The 26,208-nt window shown below is 40.7% G+C and overlaps 1 protein-coding gene across 2 annotated transcripts in view; it reads left to right on the forward strand.

Annotated features, from left to right (window-relative positions):
- LOC124606835 overlaps positions 1-26,208 on the forward strand; it is a 206,326-nt gene that overhangs the window by 13,995 nt on the left and 166,123 nt on the right. Inside the window, exon 2 of one of the 2 annotated variants that reach the window (XM_047138914.1) lies at positions 7,582-7,809. In XM_047138914.1, the coding sequence (XP_046994870.1) occupies positions 7,582-7,809 (228 nt within the window). The remainder of the gene's footprint in view (positions 1-7,581; positions 7,810-26,208) is intronic. The other variant, XM_047138921.1, reaches the window with a different exon arrangement.

Consider the following 26,208-nt stretch of genomic DNA (forward strand, 5'->3'; position numbering starts at 1 on the left):
CTGTATGGATTTATTTTTTTACAGAATTCAATGCTACTTGTTTTACTGGTTCCAGTATCTTTAAATGCACTAGATGTGTATTTTCTTTCAGTTATTATTTTGAGAAATACCTTCTGTAAGCTGTGGTGTTAACATTTCAAGTACCTCACTGATGTGTCTGATGTCTTTTCTCAACTCAGACCTTTCTTCTCTTAACTCAACGATGTCACTCCAGTTTCACAAATTGAGGAAATGAAGTGCCCTATGACTACAGTAACAATGAGTCATGGTTGTAATCAATCAACTCATACAAATATCTGGGTGTAACAGTTTGTATGGAAATCAGTATCTCCATCTACATAACACTCCACAGCCACCACATGGTACATGGTGGGGGATACCTTTTACCACTACTAGACATTCCCTTTCCTATTCCACTCGTATGTGAAGTGAGGAAAAAATAACGGTCTATGTGCTTCCATACATGCCCTAATTTCTCTTATCTTATCTTTATGTTCCTTACACGAAATGTCCTTTGGCAGCTGTAGAATCATTGTGCAGTTAGTCTCAAATGCCAGTTCTCTAAATTTTCTTAGTAGTGCCTCATGAAAGGGATGTCGTCTTCCTTCCAGGGGATTTCCATTTGAGTTCACAAAGCATCTCTGGAATACAACGGTGATTCAGATGAAAACCTTAAAATTCTATAAAATATTGAAATGTTTTGTGGTGGAGTTGGTAGGTGGCAGTAGTTTTCCTTGAGATTCAGAAAGTGAGCAACAGATGGCAGAGTGATGGTACAATGCAGGAGAAGGCAGCAGCATCCACAACAAGATGACCGCCCCACTATCAACATGCACCACAGTTGAGCACAGGTTTGAAGATGAATGTTGTTTCAGCACAAAATATTGCTCACAATGCACTACACTTCAGTAAGGTGTCAGCAAGATGGACAGCACATCAGTTGCCTGCCGAACTGAAAGACTCTTGCACCGATGCCTGTGAAGAACTTTTGTATCATTTCTGTGTCCAAGGTGATGCAGCTCTGGAGAAAACTGTTATAGGCAATGAGACATAGATTCACTGTCACCAACCAGAAATGAAAACATCAAGCAATGAATGGTGTCACAGCTCATCACCAAAACCAAAAAAAATCCACACTCAACCATCTATGAAAAAGTTGTGCTCATTCTGTTCTGGCATGCAAATGGAGTCACTTTGGAGCTTTACATGGATAGGGGAGTCACATTTACCTATCTTATTCAGACATGCTGAAAAATCAACTTTGCCCTGCAATCAGGAGTAAACAATGAGGATTTCTGACTTCAGAAGTATTGCCACAGCATGACAATACCTGATTGCATATGGCCTGTAAGACTGTTGAGACTATCCAGGAAATTGAATTTTATTGTGTAGTACATCCCCCTTATTCTTCAGATGTCACTCGTAGCGATTTTCATCTATTTGGTGCACTCAAAGAAGCAATGGCAGGCAGGCATTTCAGAAGTGATGAAGAGATGAAAAATGTGTGGCGTGACTGTCTGAACCCGTAACCAAAAGAATTTCATCATGGTTTCTATCCACTTATGAAGCTGTGGAATATGAGAATCGAGTTTTTTTTAAAAGGGCGTATCTCATGCTGAGTAAATTTTTCAGGGCACACAAAAAACTATCAACTCCAAACTACAAAACATAGATGCTTTTTCTTGGTTTTATGTGATTAGTACAGTAATATCTGAGTTTATGTGAGAAGGATTTTCTCCTTAAGTGAATATGCTATGTGTAGTTGAACTATAAACTTTGATTTATGCTCTTTTAAAAAAATACATCCTAAATTTAAAAAAAAAACTCATGTCAGAATTAAGCAAACTTTGCTTTTTTTTAGTTTCGTTTAATTATTTTTCAAATGTAAACAAAATACTATTAAGAGCAATGGTTTATGATACAAATCACAATAATTACTAAAAAAATATAACACCAGTACTGTCATCAACTAGAGTACATGAAATGCATTCTTCTTATTCTGTGGCATTTTCAGGTTCAGTTGGCCAAGAAAATAGTTCTGTGTAGAAATACATGTACTCTTGAGGAACGTAGAGTTCGATTTTCTTCAGGTCTTCAATCTTTGCTCTTTCCCAGAAGAGTATGATGGTGATGATGGCGGAGCAGGTGTCATTGAACTGAGAGCCATGAAGAAAGTGTGGCAGACCAGATCATCTATTGTTGAATACCCCTTAATGTAACCATTTCTTTCATGGGAATAGACAAAGTGATAACGAATACTAATTGAAAACTTAATTCTTTCATTTCCGGGTTTGCTTTTAGTCTCCTCAGAGATAGCATACTTCTTGTAGTGCAATGGCCACCAGCTTTTGAAATCTAGAATTTCTGTGGTTGCCACTTCTTTCACCACAAACTTTCCTGGTACAGAACTCTCTATAATATGACAAGCAACCTTGTGCACTGAATAGATTCTATCAGTTTTTTTAGATGTTTTGCGATGATTCCAAAATCACGGTCACAAGGTAAAAAACTGTGGCCTCACACAGGGAAAAATTGTTGTCTTTTCTTAAATCGACCTGTGTCTGTGAGTGAGAGAAGATATCGAGAAAGTGTCTGATTTTTGTTTTGGCTTGTGCAGTTATCTGAAAATAAACGGAGCTCTGTTTTATTTTGAGGCACCTCTAAATCTGAGAAAAAAGAACAGACCTCATCTGGGGATTTTCTGCCATTCCCTTCATGGTAAATATACAATGTACTCTTCTTTTCTTTACTGTTACTGGTGCAGAATATACTAACAGTAAGCTGTCTTAAATAGAAAAGCTCCTGAACTGGAATCTTCTGCATTTGGTCAATTGTGATGGACAAAACATGGCTTTCTTTTTGCCCCTCTATAGATAATTCATGCTTGAGAGCAGAATAAAACTTCCTACTCTTGCGTTTATGTATTAATAGTTCGGTTGTAGCTGTCCTTTTAGCAACCTCATTAAGATGAGGGGCTTTAATTTTCTGGTTAAGTTCTTCACAGGTACAACATACATCTACTTGAAGGCTACCAAATCTGTAGCCAAAACTCTTGTTAAAATCGTTTCAGTATGTGTAGTATGAGACAGTTCTGAATTCGGAATATTTCATTCTGAGCAGTTTCCACGTTGTTTGTATTGATAGCTGAGAGTTCAGATAGCATATTTTGTCCTGAGAATAATGCCATTCATACAGTGGGAAAGATCTAATATGATCGTGAATCGCCTCATGCATTTCAGGTGCGAGACATCTGGTAATACCTCTACCTCTTTTTATCTTCTGGAGTACATCCAGCCATTTTTAAATCTCTGATTCTTCTGACTCACTTTTCACTCACAGAAAAAACTGAAAGGAAAGCTTTCATGCACACCTTCCTTCGATCACTTCCTACAAGAATGTGGTAAGAGAAAGTAGCACTTTTCACTACCTTGGGATTAGTTCTACTCTCTGGTCTTCTCTGTTTAACTTCACCTACATCAATCAAACCTTGTAGATACAAATCCTGGACATTCTTACTAAGAATATTGTAAAATTTTGAAAACACATCCAAACGGTTGTCTCCCCCCAGATTGTCTAAACACTTTCTTGTACATCTAACAGAAGAAAGAAAAAGAAAGAAACAAATGAGTAATTGTTGCTGTAAATACAAGTAGTACATGGTCATTCTGAAGATGACGGAGGCTACCAGTTAAAACAACTTTGGTTACCTATCAGTAATATTGTTATTAATTGTTTTAATGATAAACATAAAGTATAGCTTTGAAACAATAATGTATTGATAAATCATTAACACAAAAACGGTACAAAATAATTGAAGCAAAGTGGCTTACCTGCAGGAAAATTCAGGTTTTTTAGCCTCACATGGTTAACATAACCTTCACCCTTGAGTCGGGCTGCTTTTACTTTGTTTACCTTATATTATGACAGATTGGCACCACATTTTCTTTTTCAAGATTTGTCAGCGTAATCACCATTACACACACTATCAATGTCACTCGTTTTATCATTTGATGTGAACTAATTGTCAACTGAACAGCAGTGGAACAAAGGCTGTATATCACAGGTTAGAAAATAAGTGGCAAACTGAAACAGCTGTTTACAATGCAGCCAACAGATTTTTTTTATTTTTTTTTAAGAGGCGGAAGTCGGTGACATACGCTCATTTAAAAAAAACTACCATCTTTGGTCTAGGATTCTCGCTCAATGTGGAGCATTAGAAACCCCCTTTTAGAACTAATCAATAGGCATATCGGGTTTCTGAAAAAACAAAAAACTGAAAATCGGTGAAACGATGAGTTATGCCCCTTTAAAAAAAAAACTCGATTCATGTGCATTCAGTGTCAGGAGACTATGTTGGAAAATGACATGTAAATATTTTTTATTCATTTTCACAATTAAAAATATTATAGCACTTATAAGGTTTTAATTTGAATCACTTTGTGTGTTGATCGAACCTACTGGTAACAAATCCTTTGATCTGACCTGGTGGGGATCCCACACACTTGAACAGTATTCGAGAATAGGTCACATTGATGTTCTATATGCAGTCTCCATCATAGAAAAGCTGCACTTTACTAAAATTCTCCCAATAAACTGAAGTTGACCATTTGTCTTCCCTAGTACCACCGTCATGTGCTCATTCCATTTCATCTCTCGTTGCAAAATTACATGTAGATATTCAGTTGACATGGCTGTGTCAAGCAACACGCTACTAATGCTGTATTCAAACATTACAGAATTATATTTTATACTCATCTGCATCAATTTACATTTTTCTACAGTTAGCATAAACTGCCATTTTCACAGCAACTATAAATTTTGTCAGTCATATTGTATCCTCCTACAGTCACTCAGCAACACCACCTTCCCATAAACTACAGTTCTTCAGCAAACTGCTCACCCCATTAATCAGATCATTTATGTATACAGGGAAAAGAGCAGTCCTATCACACTTCCCTGGGGCACTCACTATTCAGGGCAACATACTTCGTTCTTTTACTGTAGGAGTCTTTGAGCCACTAACGTACCTTGGAACCTAATCTGTATGCTCGGACCTTCGTTAACAGTTTGCACTGGGGCACCATGTCAAACACTTTCTGGAAATCTAGGAATATGGACTCTATCTCTTGTCCTCCATCTGTGGTTTGCAAGATATTATATCAGAAAAGGGCAAGCTGAGTTTCACATGGCTGACACTTTCTAAATCCTTGCTGATCGTGAACAGGAGCTATTTTTTCGCAAGGAAATTTATTGTATTTGAACTGACAATATGTTCAAGAATTCTGCAGCAAACTGATGGTAAAGATATTGGTCTATAATTTTGTTGGTTCATTCTTTTACCCTGTTACTTACAAGAGTCACCTACACTTTTCTCCAGTTGCTTGGGATTTTGTGCTGGGTGAGATATTCATGATACATGCAAGCTAAGTAAGGGGAATTGGGATTCCACCAGGACCCAGCACTTATTTATTTTCAACTCTTTCAGTTGCATCACTACACTGGAGGTATTACTATGTCCACCATAAGGGAGTCTGACCGATGGTCAAATGACGGTACGTCTGTCTGATCCTCAGCCTCCTTCAGTTTATTTGAAAATCAGTTCATTACTAGAAGTTTTGTGTGTTTTACACAATCTGCAGAGGTGCCATGTACATTTAATTTAACAGCATCATTTTCTCCTCTTAAAACTGAAATTCATGACATTTGTTTTCTTTATGTTCAATGTAACGTTATTGCATGTTGACCAGTTGTAAACTTCATTGAGGTTTTCATTTGCTTTCTCTGTGATGAATCCTTTTGTTTTTTCATTGATTATAAAATTTCTGCTATCAGTAAAGATAATTTTTCCCCCATGAGTATCACCAGTGGGTAACTTGTAATTGTTTAGCAGGGACAGTATTGGATCTAATATGCTACCCTGACCAACTATTTTATAAATGTAATTTGGTTTTGATCATTATAACACAGTCCATACTGCTAAAGAAGAGCGGTGACAGTTGAAATGGCTTGGCACATCTACCACAACCAATCACAGAATACGATTTTTTACATGTCTCTGTGACACTACCTCAACATTCTGCAGCTCTATAGACATTGCAACCACCAGTAGCTTTTTGCACTTCACAGCTGAAAACTGGCAACAGCACTGTCATCTGTCAAAACTCTTCTTTCTGACACTACATTCTCCAGTGAGTGGATGTATTAGTTTGCAGTTCCTTCTGGTGAACAAATTACTAGTGAATAGCAGTAGATTTACTGATCAATCTGCCCCATTTTAATCAATGTTGAGGTAAATGTTAAATGGGTTTTGATGTATTACAGTAGTATGTTTCAATCTGCCCCCTTTTTAATTAATGTTGAGGTGAATGTTATATGGATTTTGTTGTATTACGATAGTATGTTTAAACAGAGACAGTATTAATATTGTAAGAATTTGTGTGCATCAGTTTGGCTATATAAATTAACGTAAGTTCCAGTTATTGAGAACGACTTTATATTGATACAAGTAGAACATGTGGTAACCAGCAACTGGCACAGAAGCAGTTGCAACAGAGTCAACAGAAATAAAAATTTAAAAATAGTGTTGAATCTACAGCTATTAAATTGTTTTCAGATGCTTTCTTCAAGAAAAATGTGGATGGAAAAAAGAAACATTAAAATTTACAAGAGCAGAGAATGAGGAAAAGCAACTTAAAGGGGATGAAGGTTACATGTGGAAATATGTGAAAACTCCAAAGTTAGAGATTTAGTGGTATTCGGAAATTTATGTATCAGTCCTCCACTTGTTAAGTAGCTTCAATGCCAACTTGTCATAATGATGAACAGCATTCACTCAGAAACAAAATACAACAAGCCAGTATATGGTCATATAATTCCTTACCATAACTAGTGTGTGAACAGGTGTGTTATTTTGTGAGATCAATTTAGTGTAATAAAAACCATAAAAAATTCAATCAACCAGCCACAGATTTCAGATAAAAATTTAAGAACTGCGATATCGCTCATCAATTCTGTTAGGCCACTACTTCCTAACATTGATTTGCCTGAAGCCCTAGTTTATTTTCTGGAGGTGCTAGGAAATTAGCTGGAATGGATAAATAGAGATCATGAAAAAAAATTTACCTGCTGCGAACAGTAACAACAGCAATTGTAATTATGTATTTGTTGTGTAAGGTATATTACCAAGAAAAATAGAAGAGACATTCAATATGATCAGATTTTTAGTTTTACCTTCACTTAGAGTACTGAAATCATAAATTTTTCGCTCTTTCTTTTGTGAAAAAACAGTCAGATCACATTTTTATGTTATTGGCAGATTGGGTACAGTTAAAACAAAAGCTTTCCTCCTTTATTTTTTTCTGTGTTCTTCTTCTTCTTCTTCTTCTTCTTCTTCTTCCTTCTCCTCCTTCTACATATACTTTGTGTTTCTTCCATTAGCACTTTGTTCTTTGCAAATTGCCATTCCAGTTTTAGGGATATAGTTATGTTCAACAGGTTTCAGCAAAACAGTATTCTCAATCTCTTTGTCTCTCTCTTGTTTTAAGCTTAAATTTTGTTTTGTTTGTTTCATGTTGAATGCAGAAGACAGATGGGAAGGAGGAACACTCAACAATCATAAAGTGTCTGCTTGTCCAACAGCAACAACATCTACATCTGCAACAACTAGCAAAGCTAGCAGTGGAGTTGGAAATGCAGGAACAGGAAACAAACGTCCTATCCAAATAAACAATAATTTGGGCACACCTGTTTGGAATCAGAATAGAGTTGGGTGTACGAGAAACAACAAGCCTAATTCAGAAGAGAGGAAAGGTATCAAGTTCAGTTAAAGTCTCTTTCCTTACATTAATATCTTTGTTAGTACAATCTCATGAATGGTAGTGAGTAAATTGTGTTTGTTTCATACTGTTCTGTTTTCCCCCATTAAGGCTAACATCAATGCTAATGTTTCTTAATATTAGGGTAACCAGAAAATAACCTCCGTTAGGTTGTTAATAAGTCAATGAAATAGTTGCAGCAAATGTAATAGAAAAACCTTAAAAGTACACATATGTATAACTTCTCTGTATCCAATATTGGAGAGCCCTGGCAGTAGTGACAATATACAGTTTGGTCCATTGATTGTGACAGGGCCAAATATCTCACGAAATAAGCATCATACAAAAAAACTACAAAGAATGAAACTTGTCTTGCTTGAAGGGGGAAACCAGATGGCACTGTGGTTGGCCCGCTAGATGGCGCTGCCATAGGTCAAACGGATATCAACTCCGTTTTTTTTAATAGGAACCCCATTTTTATTACATATTCTTGTAGTACGTAAAGAAATATGAATGTTTTAGTTGGACCACTTTTTTCGCCTTGTGATAGATGCCGCTGTAATAGTCATAAATAGATGGCTCACAATTTTAGACGAATGGTTGGTAACAGGTAGGTTTTTAAAATTAAAATACAGACTGTAGGTACATTTGAATATTTTATTTCGGTTGTTCCAATGTGATACATGTACCTTTGTGAACTTATCATTTCTGAGAACACATGCTGCTACAGCGTGATTACCTGTAAATACCACATTAATGCAATAAATGCTCAAAATGATGTCCGTTAACCTCAATGCATTTGGCAATACGTGTAACGACATTCCTCTCAACAGCGTGTAGTTTGCCTTCCCTAATGTTCGCACATGCATTGACATTGCGCTGACGCATGTTGTCAGGCATTGTCGGTGGATCACGATAGCAAATATCCTTCAACTTCCCCCACAGAAAGAAATCCGGGGACATCAGATCCGGTGAATGTGCGGGCCATGGTATGGTGCTTCAACGACCAATCCACCTATCATGAAATATGCTATTCAATACCGCTTCAACCGCACGTGAGCTGTGTGCTGGACATCCATCATGTTGGAAGTACATTGCCATTCTGTCATGCAGTGAAACATCTTATATTAACATCAGTAGAACATTACGTAGGAAATCAGCATACATTTCACCATTTAGATTGCCATCGATAAAATGGGGGCCAATTATCCTTCCTCCCATAATGCCGCACCATACATTAACTCGGCAAGGTTGCTGATGTTCCACTTGTCGCAGCCATCGTGGATTTTCCGTTGCCCAATAGCGCAAATGACGACGGTTTACATTACCGCTGTTGGTGAATGACGCTTTGTCGCTAAATAGAACACATGCAAAAAATCTGTCATCGTCCCGTAATTTCTCTTGTGCCCAGTGGCAGAACTGTACACGACGTTCAAAGTCGTCGCCATGCAATTCCTGGTGCATAGAAATATGGTACGGGTGCAATCGATGTTGATGTAGCATTCTCAACACCGACGTTTTCGAGATTCCCAATTCTCACACAATTTGTCTGATACTGATGTGTGGATTAGCCGTGACAGCAGCTAAATCACCTACTTGGGCATCATCATTTGTTGCTGGTCATGGTTGACATTTCACATGTGGCTGAACACTTCCTGTTTCCTTAAATAACGTAACTATCCAGTGAACGGTCCGTACACTTGGACGATGTCATCCAGGATACCGAGCAGCATACATAGCACATGCCCGTTGGACATTTTGATCACAATAGCCATTCATCAACACGATATCGACCTTTTCCGCAATTGGTAAACGGTCCATTTTAACATGGGTAATGTATCACGAAGCAAATACCGTCTGCACTGGCGGAATGTTACATGATACCACGTACTTATACGTTTGTGACTATTACAGCACCATCTATCACAAAGCGAAGAAAGTTGTCCAACCAAAACATTAATATTTCTTTACGTACTACACGAATATGTAATAAAAAATGGGGGTTCCTATTTAAAAAAAAAACACAGTTGATATCCGTTTGACCTATGGCAGTGCCATCTAGCGGGCCAACCACAGCACCATCTGGTTTCCCCCTTGAAGCTAGACGAGTTTTGTTCTTTGTAGTTTTTTGTTTGACGCTTATTTTGTGATATATTTCACCCGGTCACTATCAATGGACCACCCTGTATAAGGGAAAAACGAATTGAAATTTTTGTTGGAAAGGGCGCTCAGCTTAGGTAGTTCATGCAGCAATGTTGACTATCATGCTGTGGTAGTTTAATGGTTAGCATTTCTGCCTAGCAAGCAAGAAGACCCGGGTTCGAGTCCCGGGTCCCGGCCACACCACGAATTTTAATTCATTTCGTCTGCTTCGATCATTATGCCAGACTGTTGATTTGTAGTCTCAGGCTCATTCTCAGGTCAGTTGTTAAACTTTTATCTGCCACTTATCACTTCTGTCACCTCTGGCAATATTTGTTGATGTGAAAAACGCCAAGCTACACCATGATTTGGAATCCATGTTAGACTATTGTGTTCAAAACAATCTTTGTGTTGATGACCGCTTTACTTATGTTTAGGCTATCTCCTTCACATTATAATGAAAAAAGAAAATTCTTGCACCCATCAAGTTTTGTGGTTTTCAGAAAGGAATTTTGCAACCCTACAGGCATAGAACCTGTGGTACCCTAATTGTACAGCAACAATTGGACTCAAAAATAATGTGAAACCTACAGAAAGTCCTCCACTAACTGAGTTATTGTGAAGCTTCAATTTTTTGGAATTTTACCTCTGTTTTCTGTACCATTCATTTCTAATTACAGATGAATGGCTATTTCTATCATCATGAATATTCATCCTTCCACTTTTAAACAAGCCACACTATTGACACACACCTTCACTTACCACTTTGAGTTTGTAAAAACTACATATCAGCTTTGAGACTTTGTCTCTCACTAAATACTGTTTCACTTAACAGATTACACATCGGCAGATTTTTAAATACATAGCATGTTTTGAATGTTTACTGTAGACAAATAAGGAGCAGTGTGACTTTATTGCTACTGTAGCTCTAAGTACATTTATGCAAAGAAACACATGAGTGGTGTGATACCCAGCCAAAGGCTTTAGCAGAGCTGAGGAATTGCCTATCCCATCATTTCTACAGTTCATCTTTATAAGTGTCCAACACCAAATTTATTTGCAACAGAGATACTGGGCAGCAGCAAAGCAGAATTTTACCACAATTTATGCAAGTTGGCATGTAAGTAACGGTTACGTATCTGAAGAAATGGATGTCTTGACTACTTTCATAAAGTAGTAACTGAGTTTCTTTAATCAGTTAGTAAAAACATTAAAGATTGTAGAATATCCAGTTGGTCATAGGAGCAGATCACTGTTACCTCCTATGTTGGTTAAATGAGATATTCTGTGATATTGGCTGTTTTTACTAATTGATGCAGAACAGATTGCTGTTATCTGCTTAGCATGTTGGTTAAAATTATCGTTTTCTTTAAATTTAAAGTTATCTATACCTACATGTGTGCTCCAGAAGTAACCTTATGGTGTGAGGAAGCGTAGCTTTGTACCACTGTTGCTTTACCCGTATTGCGTTCCACTCAAGAGCAGGTCATAGGAAGAGCATTTGTGCTAAACCTCCACGTGAGTTCAAATCTGGTGGTCTTTTTGTGTGTTATACATAAAAGGATGAAATACACTCGTTGCGCCCCCCCCCCCCCCCCCCCCCCCCCCATGAAGGCAGCAGAGTATCAAGTACGTAAAAAGACGAGGGCTAGTAGAAATCCTTGGGTAAAAGAAGAGAAACTGAATTTAATTGATGAAAGGAGAAAATACAAAAATGCAGTAAGTGAAGCAGGCAAAAAGGAATACAAACGTCTCAAAAATGAGATTGACAGGAAGTGCAAAATGGCTAAGCAGGGATGGCTAGAGGACAAATGTAAGGATGTAGAGGCTTATCTCATGAGGGGTAAGATAGATAGTGTCTACAGGAAAATTAAAGAGACCTTTGGAGAAAAGAGAACCACTTGCATGAATATCAAGAGCTCAGATGGAAACCAAGCTCTAAGCAAAGAAGGGAAAGCAGAAAGGTGGAAGGAGTATATAGTGTGTCTATACAGGGGCGATGTTCTTGAGGACAATATTATGGAAATGGAAGAGGATGTAGATGAAGATGAAATGGGAGATATGATACTGCGTGAAGAGTTTGACAGAGAACTGAAAGACCTAAGTTGAAACAAGGCCCCGGGAGTAGACAACATTCCATTAGAACTACTGACAGCCTTGGGAGAGCCAGTTCTGCCAAAACTCTACCATCTGGTGAGCAAGATGTATGAGACAGGTGAAATTCCCTCAGACTTCAAGAAGAATATAATAATTCCAGTCCCGAAGAAAGCAGGTGTTGACAGATGTGAAAATTACTGAACTATCAGTTTAATAAGTCACAGCTGCAAAATACTAACGCGAATTCTTTACAGACGAATGGAAAAACTGGTAGAAGCCAACCTTGGGGAAGATCTGTTTGGATTCCGTAGAAATGTTGGAACACGTGAGGCAATACTGACCCTACGACTTATCTTAGAAGAAAGATTAAGGAAAGGCAAGCCTACGTTTCTAGCATTTGTAGACTTAGAAAAAGCTTTTGACAATGTCAACTGGAATACTCCCTTTCAAATTCTGAAGGTAGCAGGGGTAAAATACAGGGAGCGAAAGGCTATTTACAATTTGTACAGAAACCAGATGGCAATTATAAGAGTCGAGGGACATGAAAGTGAAGCAGTGGTTGGGAAGGGAGTGAGAGAGGGTTGTAGCCTCTCCCCAATGCTATTCAATCTGTATATTGAGCAAGCAATAAAGGAAACAAAAGAAAAGTTTGGAGTAGGTATTAAAATCCATGGAGAAGAAATAAAAACTTTGAGGTTTGCCGATGACATTGTAATTCTGTCAGAAACAGCAAAGGACTTAGAAGAGCAGTTGAACGGAATGGACAGTGTCTTGAAAGGAGGGTATAAGATGAACATCAACAAAAGCAAAACAAGGATAATGAAATGTAGTCAAATTAAGTCGGATGATACTGACGGAATTAGATTAGGAAATGAGACACTTAAAGTAGTAAAGGAGTTTTGCTATTTGGGGGAGCAAAATAACTGATGTTGGTCGAAGTAGAGAGGATATAAAATGTACACTGGCAATGGCAAGGAAAGCGTTTCTGAAGAAGAGAAATTTGTTAACATACAGTATTGATTTAAGTGTCAGGAAGTCGTTTCTGAAAGTATATGTATGGAGTGTAGCCATGTATGGAAGTGAAACATAGACGATAAATAGTTTAGACAAGAAGAGAATAGAAGCTTCGAAATGTGGTGCTACAGAAGAATGCTGAAGATTAGATGGGTAGATCACATAACTAATGAGGAGGTATTGAATAGAATTGGGGAGAAGAGGAGTATGTGGCACAACTTGACTAGAAGAAGGGATCGGTTGGTGGGACATGTTCTGAGGCATCAAGGGATCACCAATTTAGTATTGGAGGGCAGCGTGGAGGGTAAAAATCGTAGATGGAGACCAAGAGATGAGTACACTAAGCAGATTCAGAAGGATGTAGGCTGCAGTAGGTACTGGCAGATGAAGAAGCTTGCACAGGATAGGGTAGCATGGAGAGTTGCATCAAACCAGTCTCAGGACTGAAGACAACAACAACAACATCAACAACATACTGGTTGGCTCTTCTAGGAATGTATGCTCTCAGAATTTTAGCAGTAAACCACACCATGATGCAGTGCAGTGCAGTCCAGTCCAATCTACCGCTAGATTTGGGTGAGCAGCTCCATGATACTTTTGTGCTTGCTAGATGAACCTATAATGGAACATGCTAATCTTCTTTGGATCTTTTCTGTTTCCTTGAGCAGTCTATCTGGTACAGTTACCAGTGGATGGGCAACATTAAAGTTTTAGTCTAATGAGGGTTTTATAGTTAGTTAACTGTTCCATTGATTAATCTCATGGTAACCGTTATGATGTGGAACATGTCAAGTGCATAGGAAATGCACACAACTTTATTTTTTTATTTTTTTTACAGCTTAAAATTTTTATTACCTACCTCATTCCCTTAAATGGCACAAAATGCATATATTAGACCTCTAGATTTATTTATTCCTATTCAAGAATTTGTCTATGGCATAGAAGAAGTTGTCAAGGAGATATAATTTTTGAAACTATTACTGCTGTCTGTCTGACATTTTATTTCATCTGGTAATTTATCAAAAAGTTTTACAGCAGCATATTTTATCCCTTTCTGTGCCAAAGATAAGTCAAGTAAATGAGATTGTAAGTCTCTTTCTTCTATTATTATAATCATGAATGTCACTACGGGCCCATGTTGTTGATAACAAATTTCAGTACTGAGTGAATGTACTGTGAGGCTTTTGTAAGTATTCCTAACCTTCTAAACTATGCCTACAAGATGTGCTACTAAGAGCCCCACACATTATTCTAACCACTTTCTTTTGAGCAGTGAATACTTTTCACCAAGTGTTGAGTTACCCCGAGATATTATTCCATATGACATCAGAGGGGAAAGGGTACAAAGTATGTTAGGTTATTAATTTCTATATCCTGAAAATTGGCAATTATTCTGATTGCAAAAGTTGCTGAACCTAGTTGCTATAGGAGATCCAAAATATGAATTTTCCAATTAAGATTCTCATGTATAAGTACACTCAAAAACTTGGTATACTCTGCTCTGGCTACTGAATTCTGTTGATGTGTTATATTCATTGACGGGACTGTACTCCTTGCAGCAGAAAATTGGATAGTGTGTGGTTTGTAACCCCCCACCCCCACCACCACCGAAGTTCAGAGAAAGCCCAGTTGCAGCAAACCAATTAATAATTTTTCCAAAGACATTATTTGTATGATTTTCTATTGGAGTTTCTTTTACTGGATTAGTAATGATGCCTGTATCATCAGCAAATGGGGTCAGTTAGCTTCGTGTTTCAGATAAGAAGAAAGATCATTCACATAATATATCAAGAACAGAAGGGGACCCATGATCAAACCCTGTGGAAACCTAATGTAATTTCACCCCACTTAGATGAACTGGCAAACTTCCTTAAATCACGTAAACCACATAAAGAAACTTTTTGCTTCCTTTTCTGCAGATATGACTTGAACCACTCATATGCTGTTCCATTTATATCACAGAATTGTTATTTCAGTAACATGTCGTCGTGCATACAATCAAATACTTTCGATAAGCCGCAGAAAATTCCTATTGACGACATTTTACTATTAAAGACTATGTTATGTGGGCAGTGAAATTGTATATTGCTGTCTCAGGGGAACGGCATTTTTGAAATCTGAGCTGTGGTTTACTAAGTATCCTGTTGCTGTTGAGATGGAGAGAGTTCATTACTTTTTTGAAAATACTGTAAGCAAGGATACTGGCTAGTAATTATTGACGTCTGTGATGTCCCTCTTTTGTAGAGAGGCTTGAAAATGGCATATTTTAACTTATCAGGGAAAATACCTTGAGCTAGTGATGGATTACATATGTGACTCAGAACATTGGCTGTAACTGCTCCACATTGTTTTAATATCTTGGTAGAGATGTCATCTACTCCAACAGAACATTTATTTTTTGAAGATTTAGTGATTTTCCTTATTTCACAAGTGGTCATTAAGTGAAAATTAATCTAACTTAAGATTTCTCAAAAATGACTCTTCCATGTACTGCTTGGCTTTTTCTTCTGAACTATTCTCATCAGTTTTTCACCTACACTTCCGAAATGGTTTTTAAATACATTAACTACTTGTGTCCTGTTGGTTAAGATGGTCTCATTCCCTATAGTCGTAATACTAATTACCCCAGTGGTTAAGCTACCTTCTTCATGGGAATTCTTCTATTGAATCTCAGTTTGACATTTGCCTTGCCTACAATTAATTTTATGTGCCCATTCCTCTTTAAAATACTCTGTACACATACTTCTAGATGTTTAATTAATGTTTTAGGTATTTAGGCTCTTGTTCCCTAGATCATATTCACAGTAAACATAATGGTGTGTGTGTGTGTGTGTGTGTGTGTGTGTGTGTGTGTGTGTTTGGGTGGGGGGGGGGGGGGGTCTTCCCCCACAACACACATACTAAATGAAAAAAATGTTTATATGCCTATATACTGGTGATTTACAGGTCTTGTTCTGTAAAAATGATTGATTATTTCAATTCAAGAATTGCTCTATAGAATAGAACGAGTTGTTTTAAGCAGAAACATCTCTAATCTTTTTTTGGAAATACTTCCGCCCAACATTTTATTATCATGAGTAGATTATCAAAGAATTGTATTGTTATATATTTCACCCCTTTCAGTGCCAAAGGTAGTCATTAAAGGGTAATGTTGGTCATCGTTTAGTGTTGTACATGTGTCTTTCAAATTCAGGTGGATTACTGATAAAAAAAATCATATGTAAATAAATGTACTGAGAGTGTGGTTAATATTCCCAGTTGCTTAGAGAGATGCCTAGAAGGTGTACATTTGTAAAACCCACACATAATTAAAATTACTTTTTCTATACTATGGGTACCTTTTGCCTGTTTATTATTTCTTGTTGATGTACTAAGTTTATAGATGATTTTATACTTTTGGTAGTACAAAACTCGATGAACTGTGTTTTTCAAAGTTTAAAGCTAACCTATTTGTACAAAACCAGTCAGTAGCTTTAAACTTAACTAACTCTTTCTCTGTTGATGCTTCTATGCTTGGCTTCACAACAGTGCTTGTATCACTTACAGGCAGGACTAATTCAGCCTCCAGATTCAAATAAAACAACAGGTCATCAAGCTATAGCAGAACAGTAGTGGGCCAGTGATCAGACCCCGTGTGACTCCCACTGTAATTTCTACTGTGCTGTGGCATCCTTCTTTGTATTACCTGAATAGTTTAGGATTAAAACTGTAGTTTCAGGAAAACAATTAACAGTTGAGATTAGAGATAGGTAGGTCACAAGTGCATGGGTCCAAAGGAGTGATTCATTAAAGAGAAGAGAAAGACTGAGGAACAATTTCTAAGGAAGGATCATTCACTGTTCACTTTGATCATTCCAGGAACAGTAGCAGATAGTCCTCATTCTCCGAATGGTTGCGACCTGTCTTGTTCCCACCTGTGACTTGTACTTTTTTGGGTAGTCACTTATTCCAAGTTCCAGTTCAACTTTTTGTAATTATGTAATTTTATAAAAATTAAGTTGTATGTGATGTACACATATTTTCACACAGCAGACAAAGAAACCTACTTATCTCTTTGTTGTTTTGATCAACTGTAGAACACACGTTTATCACAAAGCATGTATTTTTTGTTTACATAAAACTTTTGATTTTTGCATTTCTTGTAACCATTGCACATAAAAAATAAAATGTGACACTTAGGTATCGTCTTATTTTTCAAATTTGGTTGTTTTCTTGTGCTGCCACCTAGTTTATTTTCTTTGCACAAAGAGTGAGTTGTTTCTGATTTTGGTTCCGTAGAAGAGGGAGAAGGGGTGGCTCTCCATGTGAAAAATTGTAGAATGGCATAAAATTGTATTTCCTTTTTATCTCGAAGAAGTACTGTTCAGAAGTACCTTTTCAGCAAGAAACTTTATTACTTGCAGTTTAATTATTATTTTGTATTGTTGCAATAACTTTAATAATACAACCTATAAACCTACTATTTACTAAGCGACGTGAGACAAATATGGCAACAAAATTACATTTTATTTTAAACATAATGACAATATTATGAAATGGAAAGATTGCTGCGTGCCATAATAGTGAAGATGTTGAGTTGAAGACTAGTAGAACAAAAAGACTACTAAACACACAAACATTTGGCCAGAAGACATCCTTCCGAAATAGATAACATACACATACACACATTCACGAAAATGCAGCTCACGCACACAGCACTGTATATAGCTGCTGGGGCCAGACTGAGCAACTGCATATGGTTGGAGAAGCAGACTGGGTGGTGGGGGTGGCTGCGATGGAGAAAGGGAGGAAGAGCAGGGTATAGGTTGGGGAATGTGTGGTGCTGTGTATGAGAGCTTACAGGGATGAGATGGCGAGAGGGTAGGGCAGTTAGAGACAGTCAGAAGGTTAGACGGTGGAGTGGGGGGTGACGAAAAGGAGCGAAGTAAAAAGCCTCTGGGTGCGCTTGTGGAATAAAAAGCTGTGGAGTGGGAACAAGCAAGGGGCTAGGTGATTCATATGAAAAGATTTCTGATGTGATTATGGCTGCACAATGGGAATTAATGGACTTTGTACGCGGAATACTATTTGCAGGTAGATGTGTGGTACATTATATTTTGGAAATCATTAGGGAATTCAACATTCTGGGATCTACAGTGTCAAGAGTGCTGAGAACACCAAATTTCAGACGTTACCTCTCACCATGGATAACACATTGGCCAACGGCCTTCACTTAACAACCGAGAGCAGCAGCATTTAAATCGAGTTGTTGGAGCTAACAAACAAGCAAAACTGCTGGAAATAATTGCAAAAATCAGTTTGGGATGTACAACAAACGTATCTTAGGGCAACATGGCGACATTTGGCGTTAATGGGCCATGACAGCAGACAACTGACTTAGTGCCTTTGTTAACAGCACAGAATCATCAGCAGTGCCTCTCCTGGGCTTGTGACCATATGGGTTGGAACCTAGACAACTGGAAAACCATGGCCTGGTCAGATGAGTTGCGATTTCAGTCGATAAGAGCTGATGGTAGGTTTGGAGTTTGGCACAGACGCCATGGACCCAAGTTGTCAACAGGGCACTGTGCAAGGTGGTGGTGGCTCCATAATGGTGTGGACTGTGTTTACATGGAATGGACTGGGTCGTCTGGGGCAATTGAACTTATCATTGACTGGAAATGGTTATGTTTGGCTGCTTGGAGACCATTTGCAGCCATTCATGGAGTTCATTTTTATGGATGACAATGCTCCATGTCATTGGATTACAGTTGTTCGCCATTTGTTTGATGAACATTCTGGACAATTTGAGCAAAGGAGTTTGCCACACAAATTGCCCAACATGAATTGCATTCAACATTTGTGGGACGTAATTGCTGCACTATGCCAGGAAAAAGGAGGTCCGACATTATATTAGAAGGTATTCCATAACTGTTGTCACTTCAGTGTACATGACACTGTGGGGAATCTTTCTTAAGGAACTTGTCATTCAAACCAAATTGTTTAACTATACTCTTATTTTATTAAAAACTAGCTGTTCAGTTCCATTAGTGATAATTTTTGGGATTTGATTGATTTGTATTTGAATTATTATGTAATTTGTCTTGTAGTTCTGCTTCATGACTCATGCTTGGTAAGGAAGATATGAGCAGAATGAATTGCAATTTGTTCTTGTGGTCGCAGTTTAGCTTCATTGAGAAACATAAACTTTTTCAGTATGTAAATGTCTAACCATCCACAGTTTAGATCCCTCAGGAGCACGGAAAGATACTTCGTGAGATGGTTCTTCGAGAAGAGAATTCACCATTAATTCAAAAACTATCAATATAATCATTTTATTTATCTTGTACCTGCTACCCCCTGTGGATTCAGGGGTTAGAATAGGCCCGAGGTATTTCTGCTTGTTGCACGAGGTGACTAATAGTAGTCTCCCATTTTTTGGCTGAATACATTCAGGTCCCATATCATGGTTGGACCTCCCACTTTCAAAATTCTACAGAAGTGCCAATCATTTGGTGAATGTCACCTTACGTGGTGCCTCAGTTATCCACATGGCAGTTACATTAGATCTCCTGCACCTCTTATTGTCGTGACTCTGCATTTCCACCCGCATTTCAGCTATTTGCACGAGGACACCTTCTGAGGTATGTCTTCATCTTATGTTGTCTACTGTCCTCTTTCACCCCATGACGATATTGGATTTCTCCGTGCCCAATATCCAGCATGGTAGCCAGTCTGTTGTGGTGCCATGTACCGATTTGGTGGTAGCCCCAACAGCACAGTGATTACACTGCTGATGCCTGAGCTGCAAACTCCCCATGTATGCAAGTAGTAGATGCCCACTTATGCCAAGGAGTAGATGCCCATTTTCTTGGGGCATCAGGACTCCCGTCAACGACCATCTTGTCAGGTGGCTCTTGCTGTGGCTGTGTGGCCCCATTGGGAGAGCCACTGATTGGCGTGGGCGCCATCAGTGTGGATGACCCACAGTGAAGCTGACAAAGCCATCTGTTGCTGGGTACTGAATAGCCCCAGCAATCTTTAAGGAAGAGATGGTAGAATACAATGCAGCGGCATATGACCCCAAGTCTTCCCCTCCCTAGCAACACTATGGAAAGAACGTAGGGCTACGGAACAAAGTGTGCAGCAGAACCAGTGGGAACTCCTTTCTGGATATGAAGTCTCTGTTCTTTGTTGAGCACCTGGAGGATAAGCTTGGGGAAGTGACAGCGCTGTCCAAAGTGCGCAATGGGTTGTTCCTCATTCAGATAGCATCCCCAGCCGGCCGCGGTGGTCTAGCGGTTCTAGGCGCTCAGTCCGGAACCGCGCGACTGCTACGGTCGCAGGTACGAATCCTGCCTCGGGCATGGATGTGTGTGATGTCCTTAGGTTGGTTAGGTTTAAGTAGTTCTAAGTTCTAGGGGACTGATGACCACAGATGTTAAGTCCCATAGTGCTCAGAGCCAGCATCCCCAGCTCAAACCCGGGCGTTACTGACCTGTGACAAGCTGGGTGGTAATCCTGTTTCAGTCAGTCCCCATAAAAGCCTCAACAGGGTCCAGGGAATTAATTGTTATCGCGACCTTCTGTTGCAGTCAAACAATGAGCTAGATGCCAAACCAGAACGAAGGGGCATTGGCTTTGTCACGCACTTCTATAGGGGGCTGAAAGACAATAGAGTTGCAACTGGTGCCTTCATCTTGGCCTTTGAGGGTGATTCGTTACCTGAAGAGGTCAGGGTGATAGTATACTGATGTGACGTTAAACCTTATGTGCCTCCCCATATGCGGTGCTTTAAATACTGGAAATTTGGGCACATGTCCTTCCAGTGCAATTCCAGTACCACATGTAGAGACTGTGGACGTTCACGGCATCCGAATACTCTATGTGTGCTTCTTCCCACCTGTGTCAACTGTGGAGAGCACTACTCCTCCTGCTCGCTGGACTGCCTGGTACTCCAAAAGGAGCAGAAAGACATGCTTTCTCACCGCGAGGCTGAACTAAAATATGAAAGGTTGACCCCTGTTCGAATGCTATCATCTTATGTTGCCGCTATGACGGCATTGCTCACTGTGATCCCATTACGCTCCTCATCTAAGCTTACTCCACTGGGCCCTCAGGGCTGCTCATCTTCATCCCTCCCCACCCCCCTCCTGGCTGGGGACACTACTTCTGTTGCCCCCAAAGCTTCTGCTTTGGGCTTTGGGAGCATTGCCCCCTGAAATGTCAGGGACATTGGTCCCCTCCTCCGACTCCACTCATGCGGAAGGCGTCCCTTGGGGCTCTACCTTCCAAAGTCCCCCTCGTGGTCAAGTGGACACTAGCTAGTGGCTGAAAGAGCCACTAGCTGCTGGCCGAAGGGCTTCACGGTCTCCCTCTGTCCCTGAAGCTACTCATGAGAAGTCCTCCCAGCAAGCCCCTAAGAAGTGGTGAGAGTGCAAACAAACAAAGATGAAGTCTGTTAGGAAACGGAAGACTCTGGTGGACCCAGCACCACCATTCCCTACAAGTTCTACGTCTGAGAATGAGGTGGAGGTTTTAGTATCACTTGAGGACCTGGATCTCGCCAACATCTCACCCGCAATGGAAATTGGTACAAATACTCAACTGGTGGCAGCAAGTGATGCTGAGGCGTAAACTGCCTCCTTGTTCTCTTCATGCCATCCTCAACTACAAAAGTGTCATCCTCCAGTGAAACTGTGGCAGTTTTTTCTCCCACCTCACTGAGTTACGACAACTCTTTAAGTGTTACACCTGCTTTTTGTGTTGCCCTTCAGGAAACCTGGTTTCCCGCATTGTGCACCCCCGCCCTTCGTGGCTGTTGGGGATACTACAAAAACCATGCTAACTGTGACTGGCTGTCAGGTGGGGTTTGTATCTATGTCCTTACCTCCATCTGTAGCGAACCTGGGGCCATTCAAACACTTTTAGAAGCTGTGGCTGTCAGGGTGAGAACAACTCTGGAAATTACCATATGTAACATCTACCTCCATCCAGATGGTGAATGCTGCCTCATTATTGGTTGCACTAATTTCCCAACTCTCCCCACCGTTTCTGCTTTTGTGTGATTTTAACGCCCATAACCCTTTGTGGGGTGGCACCAAGGTTACTGGCTGTGGTAAAGATATTGAGGACCTCTTAACTCAACTCGACCTTTGCCTTCTAAATACAGGTACCCCCACTCATTTCAGTTTAGCGCATGGTACATACTCGGCCATTGATCTCTCGGTTTACAGTCCTGGCCTTCTGCTGTCTATCCACTGCAGAGTTCACGACGACTTGTGTGGTAGTGACCACTTTCCATTCTTTCTGCCCCTACCCCAGCTTCACTCATCTGGGCGATTGCCCAGATGGGCTCTTACCAAGGGTGATTGGTATGTTTTCACTCCACTACCACCACTGAATCTTGTTGCATGTTAACATCAGTGAGGTGATCCACATCATCACTACTACCATTGTTGCAAAGCTGAATTGGCAATCCCTTGTTCCTCCTGTTGCCCGCGGGGGAAGTCACTGCCATGGAGGTTGCCAGAAATCACTGTGGCCAGACTGTAGGCGGGCCCTCCAACATCATAAGCACGACTCATCGCCAACAGAACCTCATCGCCTTCAAACTTCTGTGTGCCCAGGTCCACCTACTCACCTAATGACAGAAGCAGGTACGTTGGGAATGATATGTCTCCACCATTGGAACATGAACCTCTTCTTCCCAGGTTTGGACCAAACTCCAATGACTTTACGGCTATCTGAGCCCTGCAGCTGTACCATGAATTTCCACACATGGATCTGTTTCCGCCAGTCCAGATGTACGAGGGCAGTTCAATAAGTAATGCAACACATTTTTTTTCTCGGCCAATTTTGGTTGAAAAAACCGGAAATTTCTTGTGGAATATTTTCAAACATTCCCGCTTCGTCTCGTATAGTTTCATTGACTTCCGACAGGTGGCAGCGCTGTATGGAGCTGTTAAAATGGCGTCTGTAACGGATGTGCGTTGCACACAACGGGCAGTGATCGAGTTTCTTTTGGCGGAAAACCAGGGCATCTCAGATATTCATAGGCGCTTGCAGAATGTCTACGGTGGTCTGGCAGTGGACAAAAGCACGGTGAGTCGTTGGGCAAAGCGTGTGTCATCATCGCCGCAAGGTCAAGCAAGACTGTCTGATCTCCCGCGTGCGGGCCGGCTGTGCACAGCTGTGACTCCTGCAATGGCGGAGCGTGCGAACACACTCGTTCGAGATGATCGACGGATCACCATCAAACAACTCAGTGCTCAACTTGACATCTCTGTTGCTAGTGCTGTCACAATTGTTCACCAGTTGGGATATTCAAAGGTTTGTTCCCGCTGGGTCCCTCGTTGTCTAACCGAACACCATAAAGAGCAAAGGAGAACCATCTGTGCGGAATTGCTTGCTCGTCATGTGGCTGAGGGTGACAATTTCTTGTCAAAGATTGTTACAGGCGATGAAACATGGGTTCATCACTTCGAACCTGAAACAAAATGGCAATCAATGGAGTGGCGCCACACCCACTCCCCTACCAAGAAAAAGTTTAAAGCCATACCCTCAGCCGGTAAAGTCATGGTTACAGTCTTCTGGGACGCTGAAGGGGTTATTCTGTTCGATGTCCTTCCCCATGGTCAAACGATCAACTCTGAAGTGGATTGTGCTACTCTTCAGAAATTGAAGAAACGACTTCAGCGTGTTCGTAGGCACAAAAATCTGAACGAACTTCTCCTTCTTCATGACAACGCAAGACCTCACACAAGTCTTCGCACCCGAGAGGAGCTCACAAAACTTCAGTGGACTGTTCTTCCTCATGCACCCTACAGCCCCGATCTCGCACCATCAGATTTCCATATGTTTGGCCCAATGAAGGACGCAATCCGTGGGAGGCACTACGTGGATGATGAAGAAGTTATTGATGCAGTACGACGTTGGCTCCGACATCGACCAGTGGAATGGTACCGTGCAGGCATACAGGCCCTCATTTCAAGGTGGCGTAAGGCCGTAGCATTGAATGGAGATTACGTTGAAAAATAGTGTTGTGTAGCTAAAAGATTGGGGAATAACGTGGTGTATTTCAATGCTGAATAAAACAACCCCTGTTTCAGAAAAAAAATGTGTTGCATTACTTATTGAACTGCCCTCGTAACTGCAGAGTGCCTTGCCAAGCACTATGTTTGCACCTTTGCATCTGAGAATTACCGCCTCTCCTTTTGTCTCTGCAGATAGCAGGTGGAACTACAACTGTCTTTTGCTCCATGCCATCTTAAGCCATATAATGCCCCCTTTGGTGAGTGGGAATTTCTGACTGTTCTGACACATCCCCTAGCACAGACTGCATCCATTCCCAAATGACTAAACATCTGTCAGCAGATTACCAGTGCCACCTCCTTGCCATCTTCAATGGTATCTAGAGCGATGACGAATTCCCATTGCAGTGGTGGGAAAGTATCATCATTCCAATGCTAAAGCCTGATAAGAACCTGCTCGATTTAGATAGCTGTTGTCCTATTGATCTCATCAATGTTCTGTGCCAGCTGCTTGAACATATGGTGAGCCGATGGTTGTGTTGGCTCCTAGAGTCTCGGGGCCTACTGGCTCTGTTCCAGGGTGGTTTTCGACAAGGGTGCTCATCACCACCAATTTGGTCCACCTGGAGTCTGCCATTCGATTGGTCTTATTGCCGTCTTTTTTCACCTGACAAAGGCCTGCGACACCACATCCTCACTACTGTGCATGAGTGGGGTCTTCTGAGCCCAATGCCGATTTTTATACGGAACTTTTGGTCTCTTCGGACTTTCAGAGTTTGTGTCGGTGCTTCCCACAGTGCACCCCATATCCAAGAGAATGGGGTCCCACAGGGCTCTGTCCTGAGTTTCCCACTCTTTTTAATTTCCCATTCTTCTTAATTGCCATTAATGGTATTGCACTAGCAGAGGGTTCTCAGTATCTCCCTTCCTATACACTGATGATTTTTGTATTTCCTACTACTACTACTCTTCTGTTGGTGTGGCTGAATGCTGGTTGCAGGGAGCCATACAAAAGGTGCAGTCGTGGGCCCTCTCTCATGGCTTTCAGTTTTCGGCCACCATGACTTGTGTCATGCATGTCTGTCATTGTTGCACTGTCCAGCCCCATCCAGAACTTTATCTTGATAACCATCTACTTGATGTAGTGGAGACTTACCGCATTTTCAGACTGGACTTCGATTCCCACTTAACTTGGCTTCCCCATCTTTGTCAGCTTAAGGTAAAGTGCTGGTGGCATCTTAATATTATTTGATGCCTGAGCCACGCCTACCGGGGTGCTGATCATTCTACATTGCTGCAGCTGTACTGTGGAGTGCCGTCTGGACCATGGGAGCCTGGTGTATAGTTCAGCATCACTCTCAGCACTGCAGCTGCTAGACCCTATCCACCACTGTGGAGTTCGGCTTGCGATGGGAGCTTTCTGAATGAGCCCAGTGAACATCCTCCTTGTGGAACCTTACATTCCTCTATTGTGGCTCCAGTGGAAACTACTGCTCGCATTCATCGTTCACCTCACCATCTTGATTACTGTCTCTGTTTTCCTAACAAAGCGATCCATCTCCCGCAACGACGGCCCAGAATGGGGCATCCCCTTGCAGTCTATGTCTGGTCGCTTTTTACTGAACTCTGCACTTTCTTTCTACCACCTTTCCTGCAGTTCCACTTACGTACACCTCCATTGTCCGTGCCTCAGCCACTGCTCCGTCTGAACCTATCGCATGACACAAAAAGCTCCGTTCCACCTGAGACCCTCCACTGCCAATTTTTCTCTATTCTCGGTAAGTTCCAGGGCTCAGAAATAGGCTACGCTGATGGATCACTGGTCAAAAATCATGTTGGTTTCGCTTACACTCATGTTGGACATACTGAACAGCACACCTTGCCGGCTGGCTGCGGTGTTTTCACTGCAGAGGTGGTAGCCATCTATCGCACTCTTCGAGCATATCCACTCCTGCGCTGGGGAGTCCTTTGCCGTCTGTAGTGACTCCTTAAGCAGCCTACAAACTCTCGACCAGTGCTTCCCTTACCATCCGTTCGTGCTGGCTATCCAGGAGTCACTTTATGGCCTTGGTAACAATGGACACTCAATGACCTTCATTTGGACGCCACGACATGTTGGGATCCGGGGC

Source organism: Schistocerca americana, chromosome 1 (assembly GCF_021461395.2).
Source record: "Schistocerca americana isolate TAMUIC-IGC-003095 chromosome 1, iqSchAmer2.1, whole genome shotgun sequence".
In the NCBI taxonomy this organism is placed as follows: Eukaryota; Metazoa; Arthropoda; class Insecta; order Orthoptera; family Acrididae; genus Schistocerca; species Schistocerca americana.